Below are 19,983 nucleotides of genomic sequence, written 5' to 3' on the forward strand. Positions count from 1 at the left end.
AGCAACATTGTATGCAATAAAATCTCTTCCAGCCTTAGTATTCCGTTTTAATGAAACAAGTGGCTGTAATTTGGGCCTTTCGTTTCCACTTTTAAACGTTTTTGGTGTGATTTCTATCCACTTTGTACGCCCGATTTTAATTTTGGGAGAAAAGAGTTCTCACTGGGTGCCAATTTGCAATGCAAACATTCTAACAATATCCAACTTGTATTCAGAGAGATCTCTTAATTTGATTAATTTATAAATAAATAAATAAACTGTTGGAAATGAAGCCTGAATTTGTTTCATCTCAGAACTGATTAAAAATAAGCATATTTGAAGGCAGTTACTTAAGAGGGCAGAAGAGCCATTATTTCAATACGGTTTTTTTTCTGAGTAAAAGATGCTGTAAAGACCCAAAATAAAATTGAGTTTGGCTGCACCAGTGCAAGAAGTCGTATCTTTTTTTTTTAGCAAGCAATGCTTGCTATTTGAGACTCTTTCAAAATCATAGATGGGATTTACTTATATGGTACTTTACCAATTTCTCAAATGCAGTCTAATTTGCTGGCCTCGACTATATTAGAGCTGCATTTTAGTTTTATCGACTTCATACATAACAGCGCTTCAAAAATTTGCTCAGTGGCACAAAAGCTCAAGAGGAACATCATAATCCCCGTGAGCTCTGCCCACATTTCCCAAGGGAAACAAAGCTTTTAATTCAAGCCACTCCAAAAGACCAATCCAGTGATGATCTTTATTGATATCAACAGATGAAGTTACACAATTTTTCCTACATTGAATTAAAATTTAAAAAGCATCACTCTAGGATACCTCAAACATCTTCATCTCCCCAAAAACCATGTTTGGAAAACCAGCCAGTTCAGCTTTGTTTATTCCTGGGCTGCCAGGTTTTTTCCACCCCAGAGAAACAGCCAGTCACAATTCACAGGAAAAAATAAAGAATAAAAAGCAAGGTATGACTTTTAGCCTGAACCTGGACCCCACCAGCCCTGGACAGAATGAGGGGAAGCGGGTTGCAACTGTTTGCACAACCAACGTTGTGTCCCTTGTGATGTATTTTGCTCTAGTGGCATGCTGAAACACCGAACTCATCGGGATGGGTCCAAAGCAGGCTTTGTTCAGTGAAGACTATTAGCCCCCTTGTGTACACATTAAGTTTTATTGTAACAAAGCAACTTGTACACTTTTTTAACGTTTAAAACTGAGCATCTTTCTTTTTTCCAGTGAAACAAAAAAAAAGTTGGAAAATAAAAACCAAAACAAGGAACGAAATTACAGTAGAGAATGTAAATTCCAAATAAGATCCTACGGGGTTTGCTGATTCTCCCATCGTGGAAGGGCTGAACTGTAATCATTAGGAGAATTTAATTAATTTTTTTTTCATTTTAAAGTGTCATCTTAAACTGCAAAGATGTTTGTTAAACATCACGATTAAACATGCCAAAAGGAGAAGAAGCCATGTTGTCAAAATGCCCATTTAACCCACCCCAACATCTGAAACCCACCCCTTGCTTACCCTGTCTATAACCCCCCCATTTTTTTTAGCTTTTTTCATTTTTTTAAACAAGAGAAATAGACAGATACATGTTGGTAAATGCTAACTGTCCATATTCACATAAGAGAGACAGTGTAATCTCTGAACCCAATATACAGAGAAAGAAGGAAAAAGCTAGATTCTATGCACTACCACACAGGGGGGCCTAGCACTCCGCAGCCTCCAGCAGGAGCAGACGCTTCTCGTTCTTCCCCACAGAACACAGTGCGCTGATGCCACTGACAGTTTTTTTTCTTCTTTTTCTTTTTTCGTTTCAAAAACAGGGATTAAAAAAATGGAAAATGGGTCGAGATTCTCTTCCACTGTATTCTGCTCAAGATATTTTTCTCCAAAATCATTTGTGAACCATGGTGAAGAGAAGGAAAGAAAAGACAATGCGACCGAGCACAAGAGGGGGGGAACGGAAGGGGGGGGGAAGGAATAAGACAGCCATTTGCTCCCAGGGACTGGTGGTGGTGGAGGGAAGAGGAGGTTGGACTGTGGTTGGAATCTGTCAGTGTTCAGTCATCTTCTCCTTCATCCTCCTGTAGGAAGAAAATCAACACTTTCAAATAAATGGCTGGTTAAGGAATGGTTAAATAAACCGCCTGCGTGTCACGTTTCCTTTGCTTTACGCTCTTGTGGCCCAGGGACAAACCAGGGACACAATTAAGAGGGTAGTTTGAACAAACTTAATCTAAGGATCTCGTTACCGAGGCAGGCTTAGCGGTGTCCCTATTAATGGCTCTCGGGTCCTAGTCTGAAGTTCTTTTATGCTGCCGAGAAATAGATTATTACACCGAAAGAGGAACCTGAACTTGAAAGGACCACCACCCACTAAGAGAAAAAAAAAACCAACGAACGCCACTATTCTATTTTGACCGGAGGCAATTTTCGAGAGGAAAAATCAGCGTTCCTTTTAGGCAGAGGGTGAAGTGGGCTTTGGCTGTGCAAATGAAACAGATGCTCCTTTTAGCGCCTTTGGACCAAGCACAAAAGGAGGTCCTGTGCAGCAGGGTTTCCTGACCTCAGCAACTTTAAAGATGTGCGGACTTCAACTCCCAGAATTCTCCAGCCAGGCTCTGGAGCATAATATGACCTAAGTAAAATAGCAGGTTACACCACGCACGTAGAGGAGAAAAACCATTAACTGGTGCTTATGCAACTTGCCCAGTGGCATTTCTCCCCTATATGGTAGCAGTACATCAGTTCATGGCAATAAAAGAAACATTTCCTTCCAAATCAATTCACGTGCCATCAATAAGCTAATTGTGCTAAGCCAATCCTGTATCTACGCTTTGAATTACATGGGAATTTATCAGCAAAAATTAAGTCTCCTGCTGGCCGACACGAATGCAAGTTATACAAATTGCAATTGTAACTACAGCAGCGGCTGAATTCGAACTCCGAATCAGCCAAAGCAGTGGTTTACGGTGAAGTATTCCGTTCATGGAATCTCCAAAGACTAGTTCTGTTCTGAGCTTAAAGTTCAGGGCAACACAAGGTCACTAACTGCCATCCCAAGAGGGAAATCTTAGAGCTCTAACCTCTCCTTCTTCTCCCTCATCATCATCTTCATCTTCCTCACCCTCATCTTCATCACCTTCCTCATCGATGTCCTCCAAGCCTTCCTCCTCTTCGTCGTCGTCGTCATCCTCCTCTCCCTCACCTTCTTCATCATCCATATCAGGTACCTTGTTGGGCACAAACAGAGTTAGCAAAGGGCCCCCTGAGCCTTAGACAGCCGCGCAACTAGCCGGTCCTCCCCCCCGGCGGGTGCTCACCAAGTAGTACTGCAGCGGATTTGGCCAGATGTCGTCCTTGATGACCTCCCCCAGTTCATCGGCGCCCGCATCAGAGTGGTCTGTGAACCAGGTAAAGAAGCTCTCTGGTTCTTCATGCTGCCTCTTTCTGCTGGCCTTGTTCTGCGTCTGGCTTGAGCGTTTTGTCAGGTCCTTGGTCCAAAAAAACAGGGAAAGATTAATCCTCCCATCCACCTGTTTTCTGTCACAACTGCTTGGGTGTCAATTTACAACTCGATTTGTTATTAAAAAGTTAGCAATTATGTAACTCCCCCCCCAAACACAGCAGATCCATTTGATGTTTCTGCTACAATTTGGAAGTTGAGTTCATCTGCCTCTCTTCCTTTGACCATCTATCATAGCACAGAAGTCAATAACTGTGAAGGAAAACAGAGCTTCGTGCCGGGAATAGTTTACGACAATTACAAATATTGCAGCCAGTTACAATTCAAGCATTATGGAAGGAGCAACTGCAGGTAGACATGACCTGCAAGTTATTTCTCTCATCATGAAGTTAAAGGGTTGAATGACCCCAAAGGAAGTCAGCATAAAGCTTAACAGTCTCAGGACAAACCAGTTTAATTTTGCACACTTATCATTTCCATTGGCCTGTAGCAGGCTGATCATGGCTTCCAACTGAGACCCTCCTTTTCATGTTATAGGGTGGGATTCAACCTGACATGCTGCCGAGAACTTTAAGAAACAACCCCCAATGGCTTATCCTGCTCCCAATTCTAGCCAGAGGAAATGCTACATTAGCAACCTGAATCAACATTCTAACCAGAGTGACCTGCTTACAAGAGCAGATGTACTACGATAGTAAGAGTGCCTGGGAACACTTTTTCCAATTCTACACATTTTATTATAAGCCATCAGCTTTCGTGAACCTCTTTTTACTATTACACATGGTGATTTTATACTTAATGGAGTTAAAATACCTTCCCAGATTTCCATTTGATTTCACTGGACTTGGATGAGGGGTCTCCACTTTCGTTCAGATGAAACTCTTTGGAGAGCATCTTGTTTTCAAAATAGGGATTCTCATCAAAATACTGCATTTAAAGGAACAAAAATAGAAACAAAGAAATTGACAAATTGCGTGTAGTGATTTCTAAATTGCTTATAATCCATACACTAAGTTTACACGTTTCCCTTGCACAATTCAAGTGCAGGTTGTTCCAACCCACCCCCCCCATCACCAACAAGCACCTCAAAAGGGTTGTAAACCCATCCTCTGGAGGATATTTTGAGACATGCTACGTAGAAAATGTACTCCAAACAGCATTAACCCCCCCACACACACACCTGAAAAGAAGTGTAAAGACGGTGTCGTACACCTGTACTTACAAAATCTATTCTGTAACCTGATTTGATGTCCTCAAACTCCGTCACCTCAACTCTGATCAAATAATGCAATGCTTCTTCATCTTCCTCTCCCAGAAGTGCAGATACTAAAGCGGGAAGATGAAATTTGTGTTACAAATAGTTTCGTATGAAGCCACTGTCTCATTAATCAGATCTGTTTCTCTCTCAAATGTACGCTTCCCTATTAAATTTCTATATTAAGTGTCCTAGGATCCAAAATTTAACAGGAAATTAGGAGGAACAACACGAGGTATGTCCACTGCTTTATTTATAAAAATAAAGCAGGGATTTAAAGAAATCTAAAATCTAATAAAAAATAGAAACTAACTCAGTGACTTCTGCATTTTAAAACTTTCATTTTGCATGTGATATGAAAGATTACAAGTCACTTAAAAGAAATTGTTTTGGACGTTTCCAGATAAAAATGCATAAAACAACTTTGCTTACCTTGTGGGTGGTTGACAAATGTTGTAACCCAAAAGTTGGGGATTTTGGCGATCAATTCTGACCTTTTCTGGAAGAATGGTTGGCGGAGTTTGTTGTATTTCTGTTCTACTTTCAAAATTTCCTCACTGGCTTGTTCATTCAGTCTGAACACAAGATTTAAACACATGTGAAAACCTTTGCACGGTACTTAAAGCTGGTGTACTAAGCAGGTTTTAACCCAATATGGAACCTTTCACATAGTGAAATGCCAAATCCACACTTTCATCATAAAATGTAACATTTATCAAAGAGATTTTGTTTGGGGCTTTGGTAGAAAAGAAATAATTTGAGCATTAAATAGTTTTAACTGTTCTGCATGAGAGCTCTTGTTTTGCAGAAATAATGTTACAATTTATGTCAAATCCTCAAAACAGTGGGAGGAAAACTGAAACAGGCAAATTGTGTTACATTGTAAAAAAGGGACTTTTCTCAACTAATTCCCAAGCAAAAACGGTTTAATCACTGAAATTCTGTATATTAAAAACCATCTCCTTACGAACAAAAAAAAATATTTACAATACCATCATTTTACAGGATGGCAAACTAACCACAAAACAGATTTAAAAGCATAGTTTACCTGTCTATTTCATTCTGTACTTCATCAATATGTTCAATCGCTTCCTGCTGCTCTTTGTCTGGGGGGGGGGATGGGGAGGGGAAATAAAAGTTTATTGACGTCCCTACAAAAAGGATCACACTGGGGACAAGGCAATGTTTTGAAAACATCACACATTGCGTCGAGCCCCCAGACCTTTCGCTAAGTGTTCACGACGGCTGAAATCTGACCCCCTGCAGGAAGGGAAGCCCCCGCCTCCCGAGCAAGCGCTTAAACGTGCCGCCCCCGCCCACGAGTCTGTTGAGGGGCTCCATCCCTTCCCTTGGTCCAGCAACCCGGCCATGTGACTCTGGACCGGTCCCTTCCTCCCAAGCCCAGCCCGCCTCGCGGGGTTGTTGTGCCGGGGGGGGGGAGGCAGGAGGCTTAGGCGAGCCCCCGGCCTGGCATAAAAAGGCGGGAGGGTGAAATCTCCTAGGGGGGGCGAGAAGGCCAAAGGCAGAAGAACATCCGGCTGTGCCGCGAGCCGTAACGAGGACCGCCCCGCGCTTCTGCTTCCGGTCCATCCGCCCCCGCCCCGCGGGAGAAGCCCCCGCCCCAAACATAAAAGCAGCCGCATCGAATGGCGGGAAAAAGCCCCCTCCCCCCCCGAACAAAGTTTTCCCCGTTCGCAGAGCGCCCCCCCCCCGATCCGCTGCAGCCGCAGCTCCGGCAGCCAGAAGGCGCCCCCTCCTCCTCCGGGGGGGGGTTGGGAGGGAGAAATAGCCCCTCTCCTCCGCCCCCCCCGCCGAGCCACCCGCCGAGCCCCCCCCGGCACGGGCGCCCCTGGCGGGGGGGAGAGGGCGCGGGGGGGTCCGGCACGTGGCGCCCCCGGAGAGCGCGGCCCCCGGCCATGCGGCGAGCGCGGCCATCATGGCGGCCCGATGGGCGAAGGGGGCGGGCGGGCGGGCGGAGGGAGCGGCGCCATGGGGCCGGCGGGGCCTCGCTGGGCGGCAGACAAAAGGAGCGCCGAAGATGGCCTCCTCCGCGGCCCGAGCCCGCCAGGCAGCGATCGGCGGGCCAGGCCGCACATCCGGCCTCCTCCTCCTCCTCCTCCGTTCGCGCCTCCGGGGAAGATGGCGGCCGCGCGGAGGGAAGCGGGCGGCGAGGGAGGGAGGGAGGGGAGGGAGGCGGCCGGCCCCGCCCGCGCCTACCGGAGATCTCGTCGGCCCCGTCGTGGTTGGAGTTGAGCTCCTTCTTGGTGACTTTGGCCGCCGGCGCCGACATGTTGAGGGAGGAGGGCGCGCGGAGCCTCGCCTCAGACCGGCCTGGCCCGGCCGCCGCGCTCCTGCCGCCGCGCTCTCGCTCGCCGGCTCCTGGCCGCGCTCCGCCCGCAAGGCCGCGCTTCGACCGAGGCGGCGGTGGGTGGCCGAGCCCGGGTCGCCTCACGCGATGACCGCCGCCGCCGCCGCCGCCGCCGCCTCCTCCTCAGGCTCCTCCAGGCGAGGGGCGAGCGCTGCGCAGGCGCGGAGAAGCGCTTTCTCTCCTCGCCCTCCCGCGGCCGCCAGCGGACTGAAGGCGCGCACGGCGACTGCGCAGAGCAGGGTCCGACTCGGCCGCTTCTCCCGCCCCCCGAGACGCGCAGGCGCAGAGGCGGCCCCTCCCGGACGCTGGGCGACGGCGAGGGGGGCGCTGCGCACGCGCGGCCGGCCTCCTCTCCTCGGCGGGCGAAGGCCCGCGGGGGAGCGCGCAGGCGCGTGCGGGGCCCGTAAGCCCTCGCCCCAATCGGGTGGCAGGAGGAGAAAGGACGAAGCCGAGCCAAGCCGCATGCGCGGCTGAGAGAGGGAGAGAAAAAGAGAGAGGGAGAAAGAAAAAGACGTCAGCGCGGCTCCTTCGTTCCCGCCCTCCGCCTGTTGGCCTTCTGCGCAAGCCCACGGGCGCTTTCCCCCCCTCCCGGGAGAAATGGAATAAAGAGAGGTCAAATGGCCCTGCTCGAGAAGAAAAGCGTTCTACGCAAGCGCGGTGGCGCGGCTTCTCCCCCCTCCCTCCTTGAAACGCGCTTCCCTTTTTTCCCCCCAGCGGGAGATGTCTGAGCGAAGGGGCGGAGCTGAGGGAGGAGAGCCCGCCCCTCCCCGCTCTGGATTGGTGGCCGGGAGTCACAATAGGCAGCGCAGAGGCTGGGAATGGGCGAAGCGATCTGGCTCCATCTAGTCCCGATGCCCGCGGGGGCCAGCGCAAGTAGGGTGGCGGGCGCGCATGCGCGGGCGAAGGCTGCTGCGCGCGGGAATTTCCTGCGCTGGGAGTTGCGGCGGGGGGGCTCTTCAGGTTGCTTTGGGGCTGTTGCATGCATGGCACATGTTGCACGCCTCCGACCTTTCCTGCAAATAACACGCTGGTGCAGAAAGGCTCCTTTCCAAACTGGGTGGGATGCAATTACAGAGCAAGTGCCACCCCCCAACGCCGTTCAGGCATGCCCATAACTGCAGCCGCCCCCCCCCTTTTCCCCAGGTGCTTGGGGGCTGCAAGGGAATGCTGGAGAAAATGCATTTTTCGAGCTTCACAATCATTGAACCATTCTTTCCCTGCTAAAGGCAGAGCAGAATCAAGACTCTGGTGGGTGCCAGTTTACTTGGGGCAGATCCCAGAGCCCCCTCCCCCAAGGTTGATGTGAGTGGCTGCCCACCAGCGATGGCGCCCTCTTTCCTGGTGCAGCCTCGGGTTGCCTAATTACACCAAAAATGTGTTTGCACCAGCCACTGAATCATGGCTAACTCAACCTTGGTTCAATCTGGCACTCTGGGAATGCACAACCCACCCGTTAGAAGCTGCAATGCAAGTCTAGGCAAAGAGGCCACGCAGCAGGGTTGATGCCAAATCCCCTGTGCACAGCCTTGGCTTCCTCATTCTTTTAATTCAGGCAGAATCAGAAGAGTCGAAAGAGACTACGGTGGTCTTGCAGGTAGTCCAACCCAGGAGGAGACCCTACACCACGTCAGACAAAATTTGGGATCTTCAACATTCCCTGAGGCAGTACTGTCTGAGTCTGGTAAAGCAAAACTCTCAGGCCGTCAGTTTAAAAATCCTTCTGTATTTTACAACAGAAATAACTTAAGAGGAGAAACCAACATCCCGAGAAAGAGCTTGCGTGCAAACGAAGCCCGAGCTGTTTCCGAAGCTCTGCATGTACGGACAAGGCTGTGCTATTTTTTTCCCAATTGTTGGATTCCTAATTGCAAACGCCTTTTCCAGTTATAATGATGGATCATTTTCTGATTTTCTTTTTTTTAACAAAAACACTTGAAAGAAAAGGAAACAGCCTCTCATTCAACTGTCTCCTACTACACCTAAAAACAGAAACGGTGCAGGGCATAAGCCAAAAGTGGAACCAAACTTAAAGTCTGTAACACGTCAATCCAAAGACTCAAAAGGCAAAAGAAAATGCGCGTCGGGTGCCTTCCCGAACTGCTCGGCCTAGGCCATCAGCGTCCCGGGTTCGTTCTGGGATCAGAGCAAAGCGGCAAACCCAACGGGGCGGAGTGGAGATGGCCAGAGCCCTCTAGGTGCGATTCAACGTCTGGAAGATTCGGGAGATCTGTAACATGACCGGCCCGGTTTCCGGGTCGTTCATCCACTGTGTGCTGTTCAAGGGGTTTTCGAGCATGTCTTCAAAAGCTGTCGGAGAAAAGAGAGGATGGAGGCAGTGCTGCGAATGGTTATAAATGCGAGCTGATCACCATCCACCTGCAACCAGTAAAGTTGCTGTTACTTTAATCAGTGTTTCTCAACCTTCACAATTTTTAAGATGCGTGGACTTCAACTCCCAGAATTCTCCAGCAGCACAGGGAATTCTGGGAGTTGAAGTTGCAAGGAAGGCTGCAGCAAGTGAGAGAAATCTGGATTACAATGCAAGCATTCCTCCCTCCTTCACCTTCTAAGTCTGCATCAAATTCCTGGGGAGCCCTGGGACTTACCAAGTAGAGTTTTAGGGTTTGTCAGCCCCAACTGCACCACGGGGTTTTCTAAGATGGCTTGGAAAAGAGGACTGGCAGGGTCGATTCCCTTGTCTAAATCTTCGGGGGTCGGCTTCCGGTCACCCAGCAGCCACTCGCACTGAGTAGAGGAAATAAAGACAAAGAATGACCGCTTTGCACCCCTTCAAGTGCCACATGAGAAGAAGGGTGAGCAACTCCAGGGCAACGGAGTCTGTCATTTATACTTCTATAAGTGCCTCGTTTAGCACGGCTACCAAACAGGGCAGCTAAACACTTCAACGGATAGTTAAGACAGCAGAAAAAACAATTGCAACCAGCCTGCTTTCCATAGAAGACCTGTATATCGTGTGGGTCAGAATGAGGGCTGAGGTAATAGCCACAGGCCTCCTCATAGCCTAGACATAAACTGTTTCAACTCCTCCCCCTGGGACTCCACTATAGGGCATCGCACACTTCTAGGTTGGAGCTCTCTTTTAACAAGTTTCCACCGGTTACCTCTTGTCCCGCCTTCAGGGGCTTTGGAGAGCAGGCCAACCCCCTTTTCTCTGTGACAGCCCCTCAAATATTGGAAGAAGCTATCACGTCCCCCATGGATTTAAGCCCCCTGGATAGGCAGCATGTAAGAAGCCAGGCAGCCCTGCAGAAGTTGCGAGAGACTCACAGCGGCGTTTTGCTGGTTGTTGTTGACCCTGAGGGCGTCCACCACTTCTTTCTCGTCAAAGCCCATCTCCATTAAGGCCGCCACTGCCTGAAAAGGAACCGTGGAAATGCTTACATGGGTTGCCCAACCGGATCCATTTCTTGCGTCCCATTCCTGGGACCCCCAAGGCCAATGGCTAGTTTGGGGTGGAGCAAAGACGTGCACGGCTCCTATGAAATAAATAACGGGAGTGGCTGTTCTGGGGGAGAGGAATTCAAAGCAGGCCATCAGCTGGTGGGAAAATGGGATTAGAGGTGAGCAGGTTACTGGTAGGAGACACCAAATGGCTAGGCATCCCTCTCACCCAGCCTTTGGCTCCCTACACCACTCCGGCTCCAGCGGAGATAAAAAATATTTTAAAAGCTGGAGCCTTTCTCCATTAGATCTGCCACGTGGGCAGGGATTTCTGGGGAGGACCTTTAATTACTTCTGTGGGGCGAGAACAAAAACAGACCAGATGAGAAAAAAATCCTTTTTCATGTCGTTGGGATTGAATGAGAAAAAGGGCAGGAACGGCTGAGAGGGGGTGGGGTGGGGGCTGGCTCCTCTACCAGCTGCCCTGAAAAATTAATACAGGTCATGTTTGAGGTATGACTGTAATTGAGCTCGGCCACAACGGTTGTAATTTGGGGCACCGTGTGATCAGCCCCAATTTTACAACTTTTCTTTTTTTTTTTTGCTCGTTCACAGCAAGCGGGTTTTTCCCAGAAATTGGAAGTAAAAAAGCTTTACAGCCAAAAGGGTTGTAAGCTGAGGATGGATCCCCCGTACCGGGCGCCGAGTATCCTGGGGGGTGCAAACGGGCTGGCAAGGGGGAAAACCCGGAGCAGGGAAGAGTACCCGCGGATCCGGACGAAACTCTCGTTTCCTTCGTATCTTCTTGAATATTTCTGTCAGCTCGTCTCTGGGCTCCTCCCGGGCGGCCGCTGAGCTGGCCCCATTGACCGCCGGGGGGATGGCGGGCCCCGCTTCTCTGGCTGCGCTTTCCACGGGGACGTGGCCGGGCATGGGGGCGTCAGCCGTGGGGTCATCGGCATGCTCAATGAGCCACTCCATGGCCTGAGTCACAGACATGCTGCAGGATGAAGGACACATGTCAGTACACGGAATAATCGATAATAATAGATAGCCAGGATAATAATACGCAACAAATTCCTTGTGTTTCCAATCACACTTGGCTAATAAAGAATTCAATTCAATTCAACCTTCTATTTCTCTTCTCTTCTTCTCCTCATAGAGTTGGAAGACCTTGGAGGTCTTCTAGTCCAACCCCCACTTGCAGGAGACCTTTTTCACAACACGCTTATTGCAATTGCGGAAAGAGAAAGAGAGGGGTTTGTTGGCAGAGACACACCCAGGGCGACGTCACGGGGGAACAGGGCACTGCCCTGTTCTGTGTTCCACGCACTGACATGAGCCCAACGGTTCCCCCCCCCATGCCACCTACTGGCTGAGGCGAAGGGCTTTGATGGCTCTGCTCTCGGGGAAGCCCATTTCGGTCAGCTGGCGCAGAGCAACCTCGTCCACTCGGTCATCCTCGTCTTCATCCAACATGGCTGGGGAAAGAAAAAAGGGCTGGGTAAGGATGGGCTGGATTCTGTAGGAGGCTGTCTTTGTTCAGGGAGTCCTCAGCCTAAAGCCATTCATTTAACAACCCATAGGAGGAGGAAGGTGACTTTGAGTTATTTATGAGAATAATAAAGGCAGGATGCAAACCGTTTGCCTTCTTGAAGAGCTCGACAGCATCCGGGTTCAGGGCTAGAAGTTTCTGGGCCACTTCGATGAGCGAGACCAAGATTTTCCGAAGCTCCGTCTGAAACTACAAGGAAGAAGAAATTAACACATCTAAAGACACTTCCCAAAAACGCCCCTTTCCTTTCCTTGGCATTCTGCCATTAGCACTGACTTTTGGCAGAAGAATTAATTTCAGTTTAGTTGATTTTTCAATGCACGGTATTCCCCCCCCCCAACCTTTTTTTTTTTTTTTTAATTTTCCAGGGCCCTTGAGACTCTCAAAAACAATTATTTGCCTCCTGAAAACAATCACTGGGCCTGTGTTTCATTATAATTCGTATATGGATCCACTTTCCTAAAACTGCCCGTTTTGCAGCTACCCCGACATTTACAGTTCCTGCTTCTAAGAGAGGGATTTTCAGCGATGCTCAAGGGTCATCCTTCCCCCCCCCCGCCCCAAATGTCTGCTGTCCTTAAGAGCTCAATTGGAGCTGAAATGAAACTAGTACATTGACGAACGACAAGGACGTGGGGTGGATTTGTTCACTGGCCTGGCTCCAGATTGGGATTCACAAGGATTATCGTCCTGCCTGAGCTGTCAATTCTCTTCAAAGGAAGCGTCGAGATTGGCAATACGTGGAGTCTCCAAGGTGGTTGTTGTCAAACCACCCCCCACGCCCCGCCCCAGGAGAAGCCAAGCACTCACGTCTCTAATGTTGTGGTAGGCCACGCTCCGATCCACGCTGTGGGAAGGGAGGCTGGTGGTGGCTTTCAGGATGGCCTCATTGTTGGGCGCCTTCGGTTCCTGCTTCCGCTGGATGGGAAAGGAATCCACATTCAGACAACCCCTGGCCTGTTGACCGCCAAGTACTCTGGCTGCCCCAAAGGACAACTAAGCTTATTTTTAAGATGGGAGGCCTCCCTTATATTTGTTCGTTTGTTTATCTGTCTCCTGCCTTTATTATTTTTGAAATAATTCAAGGAGGCGAACATATCTAACATGCCTTCCTTCTCCTCCTCTTTTTCCCACAACCACCCTGTGAGGTGGGTTGCGCTGAGGGACTGGCCCAAAGTCACCCAGCCGGCTTCCATGACAAAAGCTCACTTTTGCCCAAGTTTCACGTGGTAAACAATCCAGGCTGGGGATGTGACTAAGGGATGAAAGGAGGGAGCAGGTGCTAAAGTGCAGCTTGACGCACAAAGGCCGAGAGTTTTTCCACATCCCAGCCCTCGGAACTCACCTTTTCCTCAGCAGAGACGTCGGCCATTTTTGGAGGCGCTGGGGGGGCCCTTTTCTTCACCAGGACCAAAACATCTAAGGAGACGAGAGGGAAATAAATGGAATGAGATGTCATGGCTGGCTTCATTTTCTGCTTTGATAGGATGGAAGAACTCCCAGAATTCCCTACCAGCAATCTTTGGGCTGCTAAGGTGGAGAAACAGACATCCTTGGAAATAAAGGCTACGCTTAAAATTGGTACTAGGGGAGGGAGGGAGGGAGGGAGGGAGGGAGGGAGGGAAGGAAGGAAGGAAGGAAGGAAGGAAGGAAGGAAAAGGAAAAAAGAGGAAGAAGGGCAGAAGGAAGGTGGAAGTCAATAAATACCAAGGGAAATATCTGTGGTCACTCTGAGGCAGAAGGACAGTTCCTACCAGGGTAAGAGATGGCCAGATGAGCAGGGAGGACTCTCTGCCACAAGGATTTAAGCAGAGGCCGGCTGGCCATCTGCTGGGCATCCTGTAGCGGGGATTCCTGCAGTAGATAGGTTGGATTGTAAAGAATGAGGATACTTAAACCTTAATCCCCCCCCCCGATATTCGAGACAGCTCTCAAAGGAGGGCATCCACAATGCATTCAATCTTGCCTTTCTGCCTTTCAGAGTTGGGTGTTCTGAACGCCGTGTGACGCCAGCCCCTCCCTCACCTCGATCCTGAATGTTTTCCTCAGAGACCGTCTTGGTGTCACTCAGCACCTTCTCCGAAGCGGCGTGGATGAGTTTGTGGTGCGTCACACATTTCGGGTCCTCGAGGCTGCCCGGCAAGCACTGGGGATTGGGGGGGGAGGAAGAGCAGGGAGGAGAGTGAACCTTTTAAAGCTGCCTCGTCGTCAACATTTCTGTGGCTAAGTTAGACAGTTTTTAAGTGAATTACTGCATTTGTTAGTGACACGGTTGTTAAGTGAGTCTGAGTTTCCCGCTTGTCAGAGGATCTTGTTTGCCTTTTTTTGCACTTAACAACGAAATGATTCACTTATCTGCAGTGATTCACTTAACAACCACGGGAAAAACATTGTGAAATTGGGCATAACGCACTAAACTAGCATGTTTTAACAACAGGCATTCTGGTGCCAACTGTGCTCGTAAGTTGAGGATTACTTGTGCAGACTGATCAGAGAAATAATGGGAATTTTTACACATATATGAGGTTTCTACAGAGCTCGGCTGCCTTCCATAATATGACTTTCTTCTGCGATAATGTCAGGGCTGGTTTATTTTTATATTCCCCCGCGATGACCTTTTGCAGGCGACAGGAGATGTTATCAGCTGATCCCAAACATAAGGCTTGCCACTCTAGGTAAATGTCTGAGTTAATATCCCTTTCAGCATCCAGATTGGCTGTCTTTAGAGGTAGAACAGTCATTTGCTAAAATATTGTTCATTTAGAAACCTGTGCCTGTTTACAAAAGAAAAATAAAATAAAATGGAAATGCAAAAAACTTTCCCTCTTTTCTTAAAATAAAGTGGGCAGATCACCAAAAATGAAACTAAAGATTCATTTGGTGTTCCCCAAAAGTTCACCGTACACTCTTATTGGCCCATTTCAGGGATGGTTTCTCCATGTTTTGAGCCACAAAAGGAAATCATCCAAATACTATACGGTGTGAGCTTGTTCTTAAAACACTTGTATTTTCGCATATGAACATGCAAGCTATGCAAAAACTAAATACACGTTTTTTTTCTTTATGGAAAGCATCTGTTTTGGGATATTTCAGTCCAAAAATAACTTTGAAATGCAAAGTCAGGGTTGGCTCAGGACACATCTGTGTGACTGTTAAACAAGCCCGTTTTTTATTTCTCACAAAGGAAGGGAAAATTGATCTGAATAGACACTCTGGATATGCCCTGGAGATTCCCACCAGGCCCCCAAAGTTCTTTCTGCCGATATTGCCTTTTAAACTTGGTTACTGCAAAGACTTTCTTGGGTGTAAACAGCAACTGGGGAGACCGGTTGCTTTCAAGATTAGCCCACCCCACCCCAGGTCTGGAGATAAGCTGTGCTGACTGGGAACCATGGAGGCTGTAGTCAATCCCTCTAGCTCGTTACGATGGGCTATGTAATCCACCACCCCCGTCAGGAGCTCCACGGGGAAGTGGGCCAGAGTGCTGGCTGAGGATGATGGGCACTGTGGACAATGCCCTCTAAAGGGCATGAGGAGGTGCAGGGGTCAAATATGATGGGCTATGTAGTGCAACACTCTGACACAAGTCCCAAGTGTGCGCAGGCAGCAGTGCTGATTGAGGATGATGGGCACTGGAGTCAATCCAATCCGAATGGCTCAGAAGAAGAGGGTGGCGGGGCATGAAGGACAAAGGAGCCCCATCACTACTGGCAGGGGCTGGCTGAGGACGATGGGCGCCGGCGTCGCCCTCTCTAAAGGGGCTCGGCAGCTCAGGAGGCCACACTGGCCAAATGAGATGGGCTACGTAGTCCGCCACCTCTGCCAGGAGCCCCAGGTGGGGGCCGACCTAGCCGTGCCGGCTGTGGACGATGGGCACCGTAGCCAGCCCCTTCTGAAGGGCAGCCCGACGCAGTCCGGCCCCTAGGCCGTGGGGCGGGTCCGGCCGCGGACGAGGGGCGCTGTAGTCCCCCCGGGGGGGCTTACGTGCTTGAGGCAGCGCTCCTTGAGGCGCTCGATGGCCGTGTCCTCCGGGACCTCCTCCAGCCACTCGGCGCCGTCCAGCGCGCAGATCCGCAGCCGCAGCACCTTCGCCGCGAAGATCTTCTCCTCCTGCACGAACATCGCCGCCGCCGCCGCCGCCGCCGCCTCAGGGCCCGCGGGCCGGCCCGGCCCCACCGACTGGCCCCCGCGCCGGAAATGGGCGGGCCGCGCGGCGCCCCGCCTCTTCCGCTCTGGGCCCGGGGAGAGCGAGAGGCAGCCTTTCTAGACCGGAGCTGGTTCGCCCCTTTGCCGCCCCCGGCGGCCGGGCCGGGGATTGCAGCCTCGTAGCGCCTATGGGTCCGGCGCGTGGTTTTCGGATCCCCCAAATGGGGGTTCAGTCCCCGAGTCTTTCCCGCGCACATCGCTCCTGCTTCCCTTCTCCAGGCCAGGAAAGGCGGGCAGCGATGGCGTCGCACCTCTGGGTTGCAGGCAAAGAGCTACCGTCCCTTTTCCTGGCGCCCGTCCACGTCCAAGCGGGGAAACGGGCTTAGCCCGGGAAGTCTCCACCCGGAGCCTGGCTTCACTCGGTCCTTGATTTCTTAATGACGTCTATTTTATTGCAATTTCGTCGTTGCATTGTTGAGTTGAACCACTGAGAGTCGGGCAGCACACACGTTTAATAATTAGGGATGTTCGCTGCCTCGAGTAATTTATAAAATAATAAAGGCGGGATAAACATATAATAACAAACAATTGCTATTCAAATGGAGCTTGTTGGGACCAAAAGCTGGCAGTATGTCATCCCAAGCTTTAATTAATTTATCAAATTTATTTGCTGCCCATCTCGTGATTCAGGAGACTCTGAGGGGCTTTTGAAGACACTGGGAAAGAACGGGAACAGGAGGCGTAATTTTCAACATACTTTATTATTTTGTAAATGTGAATTTTACAAAGCATTTTCTCATTCATTATCACATTTTGTTTTTTTAAATTGATTTTTTTTTCTCTTTACAGTATATGAAATAGGTCTGACCACACTCTGAACTCCTATTAGAGCCAAGGGATGACGACTTTAAACCTTGCTTTATTATTTGGATGCAGTTACGGTTTAATAGATCATCAATCAAGGCTTAACGTAACAGTCTTGAGCTAGATATGAGAGAAATGGCACGTAAACAACCAACAGAAAAGAAGTGAGTTAGCACAGCTGAAACGTAATTTTCGGCAGCACTGCAAAAACTTCCTTCTAAGCACTGGAATTATTATTTTTATTATTAACAGTCATGAATTACAGTACTATTGGATACTTTGATACAGACTCCTTGAACATCGTTGTTCCCTTAAGACGCTTCTCAACGATCGCCAAGACTGACATTTTTGAGACTCAAGTGCCATCCAAAGGTTCAAGTCAAAAAAATATCAACACACTCACGCATAAACTTCTGTTTTTTATCATTTCGGAACGCTCAAAAAATAGTATTGCAAGGTGTGGCCCACTCGCCCGCCCTGTCCCCCTCCCGGTTTCGGTCGCAAAAGTGCAAATAAGTTGGGGGGGGGGAAAGCAGATTTGAGCCTGGAAAGGTTTGGAGAAGTTTAGAAGCGCCAGTGAATTTTGCTTCTATCCTAGCAAAAATATTTGCTGTTGGGAGATTTTGGCAGATTTGAATAAAAGGGGTTTTCACAGCAGCAACTACAGGAATGTGGACATTAAATGGATGTTTTCCCTTTTGATATTGTATTTCTGGACTGCCCATCTCCCTCAAATGTTTCAATCTACTCCCCCAAAATTCACGGCAAATATTACAACTGCTGAACTAGTGCTATTGGGTGAGATGTATATATCAGCTTGAAAGAATAGACCCAAAGTGATCTCTCGCTGTTGGGAAGCTAGAGCAGGAATGTGATGGTCTTTTGTCCAGCAAAGATGTCCTTGGGAAGGGTGCCACCTCTGTAGTCCCTGAACATCTGGACCTGGCAGAGGGCTCCATGCAACCAGTTTTTTTTGGGGGGGGGGGTTAGGAATTTATCTAGAGAGGGGCAGGTCAGCAAAAAGTCTGCAAGAGGAGGCTGCAGAAATGAGGGCTAGGGGGAGAGAGCTACCATGATTTTTTTTGGGGGGGGGGGGGTTGGCAGCCTTTAGAAGTGAGCCCCCTTCCCAACTGCAAAGGTGGAGGGGTCTCTTCCTCTCTTTGAAACCATCTGGCAGGTAGGGAGACGCCTTGAGCTGCACCCGGAGGACATCAGAAGAAAGGGAGGGGGGGGGGACAAAACTTTATATGCCAGTAGGATCTACCGGTGTCTTTCTTAAGGCCACATTGGGGGGAGGGGTGGGGGTGGAAGGGCCAGATGTTTCAAAGTGAGGTCAATTTGGAGCCAAGAGAGAACAAAGGGAAAAACAGAAAAAGGCCCAAAGGAAGAAGGAAATGCTTAAGACTGCTTGGCGGTGGCCGATGGGTTCTTTCCAAGGAAGGGATGGAAATCCTAGCTGAGGAGACGAGAGAAGGAAATCAGAAAGAGAGAAAGAAAGAAGGAGCAAAGGAGGAAGAGGGGAGGATAGGAGGAGGGAGATGTAGACGAAGGAAGGAAGGAAGGAAGGGAGAAGCAACAGAGGGAAGGGAGGAAGGAAGATTTGGCTGTGTGATATTTCTTTTAACATCCAGATCATTTCTACGGCAACGTAAGAGCAGAATTAAAAGCATTTCCCATCCCACCAAGGAAATTAAACCGAAATGAGAAAGTGAAACAAATGACAATGTGCAGAATATGGCTTAATATCAACTTTGGAATGAAAATGAATTTCTGGAACCTGACGTTTTCGCTTTGGGGTAGACTCCGAGGGGGGGCTTCAGAGGACAGCCCCCTCTGCCCACCCCCGTGGAATTAAAGACCACGGATGGGAGAGGAGGGCAACAGGAGACCTGCAAAATCCCCAAATTCCAGAAAATGGGAAGAAATCCTACAAGGATTCCCCATCGTGGCCATCGCTAAAGTCTATCCGAGTTTTCTTTTTACAGACTTCTCTTCTTTAAAAAGGTGCTTGATATAACTTTTCATATACATATATAATATTTATATATATATAATATAATATACACAGGTAATATTGCTAACAGTCAAGCATTCAGAATAAAGGTGCAGACATACCATAAATACATATTTTCTCTTTTCCTAGCTTAAATCTACAGGGATGTCGTTCCCACCTTGATGGGACGCCTCAATACAGCCCCAGGACAGTTTCCGGGCCCCAATGCCCTTCCCAGAGTCACCTGGCTGGGAAGCATGGAGGTTGGGATCCAACCCAGGACAGGAGTGCCAGGTTGGGGAAGGGCATGGTCAATGAATGGGGGGGGGGGAGAATGGAAAAGGGAATTGAATAAGCTATGGAAATCAAATCTTTTTTTTTTCTCTCCATGGGGAGGAACAGAATAAGGCACTGAGAAAAAACCAGGTTGTGATTAATTTCCCCTTTGTTTTGCAGTCCTTCGTGGCCAAGTGGTTGTGTTTTGTTTTTTTTGGAGGGGGGGGCTGTCACTGTTTTCCTTTCTGGCTGGGAAGGGCCTCCAAGAGGGGCCACCAAGGACCCCCGCCCCACATCACGGGGGTCATTTAGTGCAAGTGGCTGGACTCCCCCTTCGAAGGCTGGGAACACCCCCCCCTGCCTTAAAACTGTTCACATTGTCTTCAGGTTTTTTTTTCTTCTTTTCCCTCTTTCCTTCTTGTCCGAAAGTCAAAAGCCAGCGAGAAAATCCAAGCCCACCTCTTCCCGCCCCCCCCAAACTCACTCCAAAAAGAAAGACATACATAAAATTGTGCTTGATACAAAAATATATTCGAACTGTGCAACGCGATGCTCTCTGCGGATCCTGTTCTGAGCCGTTCAAGTATTTGCTTTCGTCCTGCGACTTTTACGGGGGGGGAGGGGGGGCAGGATGGATGGATCATCCCCCTGGCAGATTGC

At 49.2% G+C, this 19,983-nt stretch overlaps 2 protein-coding genes across 5 annotated transcripts; both read right to left on the reverse strand.

Annotated features, from left to right (window-relative positions):
- Positions 1 to 717: 717 nt before the first annotated feature.
- On the reverse strand, positions 718 to 7,300 carry SET (SET nuclear proto-oncogene). Of its 3 annotated transcripts, none has more exons than XM_083374899.1 (8): positions 6,937 to 7,300; positions 5,768 to 5,825; positions 5,152 to 5,294; positions 4,687 to 4,790; positions 4,278 to 4,391; positions 3,322 to 3,492; positions 3,141 to 3,231; positions 718 to 2,082 (listed from the first exon to the last, which is right to left on the reverse strand). In XM_083374899.1, the coding sequence occupies exons 1-8, from the start codon at positions 7,007 to 7,009 to the stop codon at positions 2,075 to 2,077; spliced, it is 762 nt and encodes a 253-aa protein (XP_083231025.1). In that variant the 5' UTR covers positions 7,010 to 7,300; the 3' UTR covers positions 718 to 2,074. The 3 variants fall into 3 exon arrangements, with proteins under 3 accessions (XP_083231025.1, XP_083231024.1, XP_083231023.1); XM_083374898.1 differs by having other exon boundaries at positions 3,126 to 3,231; XM_083374897.1 differs by having other exon boundaries at positions 3,085 to 3,231; positions 6,937 to 7,299.
- Positions 7,301 to 8,794: 1,494 nt separating this feature from the next.
- On the reverse strand, positions 8,795 to 16,283 carry UBAC1 (UBA domain containing 1). 2 transcript variants are annotated; one of them, XM_083374924.1, is made up of 10 exons: positions 16,029 to 16,283; positions 14,070 to 14,190; positions 13,390 to 13,463; positions 12,855 to 12,962; positions 12,131 to 12,233; positions 11,862 to 11,970; positions 11,255 to 11,489; positions 10,376 to 10,462; positions 9,694 to 9,832; positions 8,795 to 9,394 (listed from the first exon to the last, which is right to left on the reverse strand). In XM_083374924.1, exons 1-10 carry the CDS (start codon positions 16,164 to 16,166, stop codon positions 9,279 to 9,281), a joined length of 1,230 nt encoding a protein of 409 aa, XP_083231050.1. In that variant the 5' UTR covers positions 16,167 to 16,283; the 3' UTR covers positions 8,795 to 9,278. The 2 variants fall into 2 exon arrangements, with proteins under 2 accessions (XP_083231050.1, XP_083231051.1); XM_083374925.1 differs by lacking the exon at positions 16,029 to 16,283 and adding an exon at positions 13,799 to 13,898.
- Positions 16,284 to 19,983: the final 3,700 nt, after the last annotated feature.

The sequence above is a fragment of the Vipera ursinii genome (assembly GCF_947247035.1).
Source record: "Vipera ursinii genome assembly, chromosome: 16".
NCBI classification, from domain to species: Eukaryota; Metazoa; Chordata; class Lepidosauria; order Squamata; family Viperidae; genus Vipera; species Vipera ursinii.

Coding starts and splice junctions, on each gene's coding strand:
- UBAC1 (XM_083374924.1), bottom strand. CDS start 16,166: ATGTTCGTGCAGGAGGAGAAGATCTTCGCGGCGAAGGTGCTGCGGCTG. Junction 12,234..12,854: donor CCTACCACAACATTAGAGAC/GTGAGTGCTTGG, acceptor TCTTCCTTGTAG/TTTCAGACGGAGCTTCGGAA. Junction 9,395..9,693: donor AAACCCTAAAACTCTACTTG/GTAAGTCCCAGG, acceptor TTTCTCCGACAG/CTTTTGAAGACATGCTCGAA.
- SET (XM_083374897.1), bottom strand. CDS start 7,009: ATGTCGGCGCCGGCGGCCAAAGTCACCAAGAAGGAGCTCAACTCCAAC. Junction 4,791..5,151: donor ATTTGTCAACCACCCACAAG/GTAAGCAAAGTT, acceptor TTCCCGCTTTAG/TATCTGCACTTCTGGGAGAG. Junction 2,083..3,084: donor ATGAGGGAGAAGAAGGAGAG/GTTAGAGCTCTA, acceptor TTCTTCCTACAG/GAGGATGAAGGAGAAGATGA.